At 42.4% G+C, this 8,898-nt stretch overlaps 1 protein-coding gene across 3 annotated transcripts; it reads left to right on the top strand.

Annotated features, from left to right (window-relative positions):
• Positions 1-1,250: 1,250 nt before the first annotated feature.
• nfil3 (nuclear factor, interleukin 3 regulated) lies at positions 1,251-8,557 on the top strand. 3 transcript variants are annotated; one of them, XM_017434039.3, is made up of 2 exons: positions 1,251-1,438; positions 5,226-8,557. In XM_017434039.3, exon 2 carries the CDS (start codon positions 5,320-5,322, stop codon positions 6,445-6,447), a length of 1,128 nt encoding a protein of 375 aa, XP_017289528.1. In that variant the 5' UTR covers positions 1,251-1,438; positions 5,226-5,319; the 3' UTR covers positions 6,448-8,557. The 3 variants fall into 3 exon arrangements, with proteins under 3 accessions (XP_017289528.1, XP_017289527.1, XP_024865821.1); XM_017434038.3 differs by having other exon boundaries at positions 1,251-1,450; XM_025010053.2 differs by lacking the exon at positions 1,251-1,438 and adding an exon at positions 1,523-1,864.
• Positions 8,558-8,898: the final 341 nt, after the last annotated feature.

Genomic DNA, 8,898 nt, shown 5'->3' with positions numbered 1-8,898 from the left:
AAGGTATTTGCTCGAAATGTTGGCATTAACTTTTGAAGCGATCTCTTCAAGATCGCCGCCGCAGCAAAGCAGCCTTAGTCAACACAACTGAGGTTGATCCAAATACATTGTTTATTTTTTAAAAGTGGAAAACTTATTAATCAGTGCTTTAAATATATGAAATGGAATACACACAAAATGTCTTTTTTCTCCCCTCTTTATAAAGGTTTAGTCTTTTCTTTTATCCCGACTTGTTAAAATACTGATAATTGTTAAGTTTGTTGTAGTTCCTTAATTTCATAATGTAACAAATTAGTTTTTTATATTTAGTATAAATATGAAATGTGTATTTATTTCAATTTTCAAGTCTATTTCTAGATCCTTTACTTGTTTATTTAGCTATTTATTTCACTCAGAGAAGGAACAGAACTAGGTTTTTTTTATTGCAAAGGTTGTAGAACACTGGTTTAGAGTCAAGACATCATATAGTCGTAATAATAAAAAAACAAATCATTTGTTTTGTCTGTCCCTTTCCAAAGTTCAGAATATAAAGTATGAATCTAATATCCCTTTCTTTGTTTACAAGTGCAAAGCCAATATTGTCAGAGGCAGAAAACAAAACCTGTTTACCTTGTGATGCAACAATTGTGTTTAACCCACCACTGCCAGGACACACTGTGCAGCTGCTGTTTGTTGCAGCCTCCAGTGGTCAGACATTATACACTGTGGAACAATTTGTTTTTAGACACTTCTAAAACAAGGTGTTCTCTAAAAATAAATCCTACTGCAATATGAGGGCAATAAGTAGGCCTTAATAAAAATAATTCCAATAAAATCACAAATACACATCTTTAATATATGCCAAAGCAATTATAAAGCCCAAAATCCTATATTTAAATATATTTGTGTAAAAAATTTCAAATTTATATTTATAAGAATAACATATTGTTCTGTTCATATTTAAACATATACATAAATTATTTATTTTTCAAACATTCCAACCTATGTATCTTCTGCATGAGAATAGCAGTAGTAGTACACTTATTGAGTTTATTTGGAAGATTTTTTTTTTTTTTTTTTTTACAAAATCAACAGAGATAAGAGAAAAATACCCGCACATTCTGGGTGGACGTTCATTTTAAAATCAGATTTCAACTTCCGGTTCGAGCGACTGAGCTCCACTTTCATTGGTCAGAGTTGGGAAACGCTGCGCTCCTATTGGCTGAACCAGCTGTCGGTCAAACGCACGCTGCCAATACACTTTATCACTGACCTACTGACACAGATCCATGAGTCACTTAGCCACCTTGAGAGGAAGAAATCCAGGGAAGGAGAGCAAGGCAGTTGGAAACTTCTGGGATGTTTTACGGCACTCGTGTTCTCAGTAACTAACAGGACGAGTACTGTAAATTTATATGCTTCAAACGGGCTGGACACCAAGACCAAAGCAATCGATCAGGTGATAGAAAAGGTACGGTTGAATGTAAATGTTAACTCTAATAGGGATTATTACACAGCATGATAGTTAGATGTTAGCTAACTACGTGTGCCGCTAAGGCAGTTTTCCCAGCATGTGTCTCTTATATGTCTGAACTATTGTCTTTTAATGTTTGAACGCTGTTTAATAGCCCCGTGTTCACATGAGAGGTGTGAGGAAAGCATAGTTTCACGACAAATTATATAACACCGGGTGCTCTCGCTCACTACGTGGTTTAGGACTATTTTTTTTCGCTGAGAAAATCTGGGTAGCGCCTGTCAAAAAACACCTAATTTTATTCAGGCACGTAGGTCAGCGTGGGTTTGGCAGGCTGTGTCATGTTTTAAAAAATATGGTGAGGTGTCTTAAAACGAGACGGCGAGTTACGAACCAAAATAAACCTTTTGAGTGAGTCATATATTTTTTTAAAAGTTGCTCCTGTAGTGTATTGTTTCTGAGCGGCTGTTTACTTTTGTTTTTTAAGGGCGTAAATGGACCCCGCGCGCGAGCCGCCAGCGTCATGAGTAAGCACAGCTACGATGAGGTCATGTTCCGACTGTAAATGTCCACATTGTCTTAAAGGCGAGTCGCTACACGTCTTCCTGCGTTATGTCGGCGTTTCACCCGGGTAGCGGAGAAGCCGAGGGCTCGCGTTTGTTGTTGCCACATCGCAAATATTGCATCATGACTGCAGCGAGAGGAGTTACTGGCAGAGGGCAGGACCGGGGGGTGGGGGTGGTGTTGTTGTTGTGTAATCCGGATACAATGGACCGGGGGTGGGGGGATCTGGGGCAACGGGACGTGGTGACGGGGGTCCTCTCCCCCGTGGGAGCTGCCGTGATCCGTGCCGGCGTGTCGCGGCTCACCCGGGCCGAACTGTTGCACATTAGGCGGTAATGTCTCCCCCCTCCACCCCCACCTATTTTTAGCCACGCGTGGTACAGATTTAGTGTTGATGTCATACGGTTCCCCCTTGGAAAACACGAAAGGGAATGGTCGCATTACGCAACTGTTTTTTTCTTATTTGCGCAGGTGGCAGCCTTTGTTCAGTCCCAGACAAACGTAAGAAAAAGACAAAAGAAAAGCTTGCCGTCTAATGGTGGGAGTCCTACAGCAGTCCAGGACTTTGCAGTGGGTGTGACTCAGGCACATTTTCACATTGGCCCTCAGGGGGCAATGTGAAAATGTCAGGGGGTCTGCAAGCTGCGGCTCTGAGGCCACGTGTGGCTCTTTGGTCCCTCTTTTTGTAGTTTTGACCAAAACTATCATGAAAATAAAATGTAATTGTAAAACAATGGAAATATATGGCAAGCTGCTCTGGTAACACCAGGAGAACGGCTCAATGAAGGTGTTTGCTTTTATGAAGTTACAAGAGCACATCCCACAAACTAATGATGTTTAATATGTCAAAGTATGACATTTGTATCATGGTGTAGTGCTTTATCTAGTCTAAGGACCCCAAAGTGCTTCATACAACATTCATTCACCCATCCACACACTGATGGTGGTAAGCTACATTGTAGCCACAGCTGCCCTGGGCGGGCTGACCGAAGGGAGGCTGCCATCACACCGGCGCCACCGAGCCCTCTGACCACCACCAGTAGGCAAGGCGGGTGAAGTGTCTTGCCCAAGGACACAACGGCTGAGACTGACAGAGCAGGGGTTTCAAACCGGCAACCCTCCGGTTACAGGGCAAACCCCCTACCTCCTGAGCCACTGCCGCCCATTTATTCTGTAACAGTATTGTACAGCTATTTGCATCCTAAATTCTGACTACTTGCTCAATTGAACTTCTTTCCCGTTCTGTCCTATTTTTAGTTTCTTTCTTTTATTTTTGTTCTGTGAAGGGAGCTTGTAAAGTAAAGTGGAGCCACTGTTTTGCAGTGTGTGTGACCATAAACTTGAATCTGTGTTAATTTTCCACAAGTATAGAAAGGACTTGCATGAGCCTGAATAGGTTAGTCTATAGATTTTTATAAGGGGGGGGGGGGCTACACAAGAAAGTCTCTTTCTTTGTTCTCATTTAAATATACCTATAACCGTCAACAGTTCACAAAATCAAAGATCTGCAATAATGTCACAAATGATAGTTTGTTTTTATGTGTGGTATTTATTTACCACTCAGTTGGGTTTATCTTTATTTCAACTACATTTTGCAAATGTTATTTCATGGGGAAAGGAGCCGAAATGGCCCTTTATTGTAAAGGTTGTAGACCCCTGCCTTAAGTCATTTTGTGCTGAATTAGTTTAACCCCCCACGTTTCTTCATGGTACTTTAATACTTGCCGTAAACCTGTGTCACCTGGCATCATTATTAGAGAATGACTCAGTCTCTGTTAGAGCCACGGGATTTTTTTTTTTTTTTTTTTTTTTACCTACCTAAACTCCTTTTGTTTCTTCTCTGAATCAGTGAAAGTCTGCAAGTTTAAAGCAGGCCAAAAAAGAACCACTCCCATAAAAACTTTAAAGATACATTATGGTTTGAATTACTTGAAGGAACTGCTAGCATTACAGGGAAAATGAAACCAACACGCCTCATTAAAAAATTTGTCCAGTGGCTCATGAGATATTTTGCTGACAGACAAGTAAGCACAGATATTTGGTTGAACTCCTTTTATGGTGGCAAGTGATACAAAAGCTTAGTTTCAGTTTCGTTTTGACGTCTGTAGTGGGAGAACATCAGTTCTGACTGACACATTTAAGTAGGGGCAAAAGAAAACCATGAAACCAAGAAAGCATTTATTTACTTACAAACATCAAGACCTGCAGTTGACTGCATTTGGCAGTCTCAGGATTCTGCCACTGAAAGCTATAAATTACGAGTTCATGACATCTGAAACACCATCAGGATTGTCTCAAGCTACGTGTAGTTTGAGCTGTTTAAATGATTGTAGCTGCACGATCAGGCTTCAAGTTTTTACCTGACTATAGCACATCTGTCTATGACATTTTTTTGATGATCCCATAGAATACAAACTAATGTACGGAAGGTGCATTGTCCAAGCTAGGTTAGTTACTCTTTCTCACCCAGATGCTCTCTGGTGGTAGAATTTAGCCCAGATCGGCGACATAAATAAAGACGAACGAAGCAGCTTCATTAACTTCCATTGTCCAAAACTGCAGTTAACATGTACAGTTATTTTTGGAGCACTGCCCATAGACATGTAGCTCGGCGCAGAACTGGAAGCTGAAGACATTTGTTTTTGAACCCCACCCCTCTGTGTAAGCCAGGGGTCTGCAATCCTGGTCCTCGAGGGCCACCATCCTGCAGGTTTTACTTGTTCCTCTGCTCCAGCACACCTGATTTGAATCAGTGGGTGATTCACAGGCTTCTGTAGAACATGAAGAGGTCATTTAAACACTGAATCGGATCTGCTCTAAGCGCGTGGGACTTTTTCCTGTCTCAAAGATAAAAAGTACACCTCAGCTAATTCTTTTTTTTTTTTTTTTATCAGGCGTTCGTTTTTGTCAATTCACTTGTATGTTTAAATGTGCATTTTTATAATACACTTAGATTCAATTAGTTATAAATGTTATAAAAAAAAAGTCTAGTGACAGCTAATAGCGAGTTGGGAGGGTGTGTGGGCGGTGTACCATCGATCCAGCTCCTCATCCCTGTCAGCTTTTGGGAGCTGATGTTTTGATTGACTCAAGAGGAATTGTTGACCTTGTAGTTATATACTTCACACCATAAAAATGCATGGATTTAAGCTGATAAATGAATTGTTTCAATTTCACGCTGGTATGTAAACTGCCTTTCTCTTCACAGACCTCTTCACCTTCAATGGATTGACTCAGTTTGGAGCTTTTTGGCGTGCGGCTAACAACTTCAGAACCTTCTGAATGTAGCAAACATTAATAATATGCAATCAATCAAGCAAGAAGTTGACTCTGGTGAGCCCTACAGCGGGGAGGATGCCCTGGTCCTGGCTGTGGCCTTACACGGGCCGAACAGAGATTTAGCAGGTAACGACATTTCCGTAGTTCCTCTCAAGGGGAAGTCTGCGTGTCGCAGGAAACGGGAGTTTATCCCAGAGGAGAAGAAGGACACCGTTTACTGGGAGAGACGGCGTAAAAACAACGAGGCCGCCAAGCGCTCCAGAGAGAAGCGGCGCATAAACGACATCGTGCTCGAGAACAAGCTGATGGCTCTCGGCGAGGAAAACGCCTCCCTGAAGGCGGAGCTGCTGTCACTGAAGCTGAAGTTTGGCCTGGTGAGCTCCGCAGCATATGCTGAAGAAGTCCAGAAGCTATGTAGCGCCCCCGTTGCTAACTGCCATCAGGATATTATTCCACCCAGCCCTGACCACAGTTCAGTCAAGAGGGACTTGGAGCCTTTACAGTTTCGCAGCAGCTGCATATCGGTGATTAAACACTCGCCTCTCGTGCCCGAAACGTGCACCGCAACTCAGGACGGCTTCCCTCTCTGCAGGACCGCAGGCATCAAGCAGGAGCCAGTGGAAAATGGCAGCAACGCGCCGAAACGGAGCAGTCCGTACGAACTCTATAAAAACTGCATGACCAGCCGTTTGTCTGACGTGTACTGTCCGCCCGCGTCGTTCATGCAGGTCACCAGGTCATCCAGTAACTCGCCCAGTAGCTCGTATGACGGCGTTGTAAGCAAGTCGTCGGACGGCGAAGATGAGCAGCAGGTCCCAAAGGGCTTGGCGCCGTCCGTAGCCGACCCGAGAAGCGTCATCGTCTCCACACACAAAGTGCCGGACGCCAGTTCCTCAGCTCTGCCCCATAAACTGCGGATCAAATCGAGAGCCGTCCAAATTAAGGCGGAGGCCGTCGATTCCGAATACGAGTCGTCCGGCAAGTCGTCCTCTCCCGTCACCGTTTCCGAGGGCGAATGCTTTCGGGCCGCCCTCGACTCCTCAGAGTACACGCAGCACTCCCACTGCCCTCTGTCGGTACAGGTCACCAGCCTGCAGGACTGGAGCCACGGGGCCAGAAGCAGCGTGGCCGAAGGGTGGCTGTCAGAGTAGCACGCAGATCCCGAGCCTCGACTCAATCAGAACGGTCTTAGGTGTTAAAGAAACTTTCTATGCACACTCAGAAGCTGAGGACACATCTACAACGGAGCCTGAGAAGTGGCCTCTTTGGAGAAACGAACAAACAAAAACATATCAGAGCAAACATCTGTAAAAGAGACAACCAAAAGCACCACTGATGGTCACGAGCCTTTCAAAAAGATGTGAATAAGTTTGGTATGTTTTGGATTTCCACTGTATTTACTGTGTGTTCACACTGAAGTTCAACACAGGTTTTCAAACATGGTGTTAAATTATTGTCAGAGTTCCAAATGAAATGGTCAGTGAAGGGAAAAGAGGCAGAAGATGGGCAAAAAAAAAAAAAGGCGGCACACTCTGTACTGTAAAACGATTGATTAGTTATTTTGGTATAAATGCACAAATTTTACTGAGTTTTACGCACCACTTGGCTCCCCAGGTTTGGCTTAAGTAGGTTGTTAATATCAGTTTCTCTCCGTTACCCTTGAGTCTGATGCATTCACGGTAATAAACTTTGACCAATTTTGCAATAAATGTCCTGTTTTTCAAGTGATAAATGTGGACGTTCATTGACAGCGACTTGAACAATGATGCAAAACAAATGGGCCGGAATGAATTTGTGATTGTATAATAAATTATAAAAATAAAAAAAATCTAATAACAGTAGGGTGATCAATGCGAGTACGACGGAGTATTAGGGCCACGCTAAGAAAAAAAAATTAAATTACAAGAATAAAGTTGTAATATTACCAGAATAAAATCGTTTTCAATTAGAAAAACAGCTCTGACAGTTAAAGCAGCCGTTTCTCTCAATCGTACCACCCTTAGTGTCAGCAAAAATCAAAGTCCTGATACTGATAATAACCTGATGCTGATGTGCTAACAAAGTATTTCCTAATTTTTTTAAACCAGTACCATAGTATAACTTAACAAGATGCTCAACATTCATCCTTTTAGTTGTAAGATCATGTTTTCTTGTCGGAGTTCTGGTAATATTACAACTTTATTTCCATAATACTATGACTTCACGTAATTTATTTTTATTTTTTCCTAATACTCTGTCGTAGTGCGACACAGCCGATGAAAGGTAAAGAAATGAACGCAATGTTGACTTGAGTTTCTGGTAGCCGTGGTTTTATCTGCAGTTACAGCAAAAGAGAAGAGGAGGGGAACTGTCCGTCATAAATCGGTTTCAGATAGAAGCCTGGTTCTTTAAAAAGAGCGACGGACTGACTGGCTCTCTGAGAATTCACTGTACTTTTTGTTAACGATATGTTAAACCGATGCTGCGTGCGACATGGTTTGTGTGAATTTTTTTTTGTTTGTTTGTTTGCAAAATAATTCATATCTGTCACTTTGGTTTGTCACGTCTGTCAACACTTGCCGTCACTGGTGTGTTCAGTTGTTCTGCTCTGTTTATAGTGGATCTGTAAGACGCCGGCTCCTCCCTGTCCTGCCCCTTAATAGGTGCAGTCCTGCCATGATTTGCCTTAAAGTAGGAATTCCTGACCAACATGTTCCGATGACGGATGAACTGTTTTTGCAGTAAAGGTTGAAGGACGCTTTTCTTTAATGGTCATTCCAGACTGAATTAGACGGTTGAAGACCCCCCTGGAGAAAAAGCAGCGCTGCTTTCTCGTGTCCTGGTTGCGAACATTTAAAGCACTTGCTGTAAGGCCCCGAGGAAAAGGTGACAAGCGCTTTCAACATATCGCAGTTTCTAACGTTACATCTTTTCATTATTGGGCAGAAATGATTGGAAGCCACAATGGTCCAAAATCTTAGTAGCTCCCGTCTTTTAGTTGTGTTGGCCGCTCAAATCTTTGGGTGTAATTTTTAAACCAAGAGAGTCTGGAGCTTGAACAAAGCATTGCCAAGTTACGGAACAATTTCACAAGTGAGCTTTTAAGGCCCATTTAATATATCCTTACAGTTTGTGTAAGAGTAAATAAAGGCCCTGTTTACTCTACATCCTATATCTATATATATTTAACACTCTTTCTATTAGATTTTCAGCATATTAAATCAACAAGTCAACACCCCACCTCCACCCTGACACCTATTTGTGATAAACTAATGAAAGATATAAAAGGATTAAAATAAAAGAAATCAAACGCGTATGCAAATGAGCCACGCTGCAGTGGTGCTCAGTTCAGAAAGATCTGAATCTGTGCTGTGATTCCAGGTTCTTTTAAATGATTCAGCCTTACCAACCAGCTTGTTTTTTTCTTTTCATTCGATTAAAGTAAAGGACCTCTCTAATTCAGCTCGTATATGTAGGTGGAGCTGCAGATTTGCAGTTTTGCAGTATTAGCCTCCTGGCCAGCAGAGTTGTGAGCACTGTTAGGTCCTTTTTAAGTGTAAGTGAAGTAGGCCACACCCTGGACGAGGCAGTCAGAGCTTTAGGAGTGAGGTCCTCTTCAGCTC

Source organism: Kryptolebias marmoratus, linkage group LG14, assembly GCF_001649575.2.
Source record: "Kryptolebias marmoratus isolate JLee-2015 linkage group LG14, ASM164957v2, whole genome shotgun sequence".
Taxonomy (NCBI): Eukaryota; Metazoa; Chordata; class Actinopteri; order Cyprinodontiformes; family Rivulidae; genus Kryptolebias; species Kryptolebias marmoratus.
Note: the sequence above shows the minus strand (reverse complement) of the source record. Positions and strands in the feature narration are given on the sequence as shown.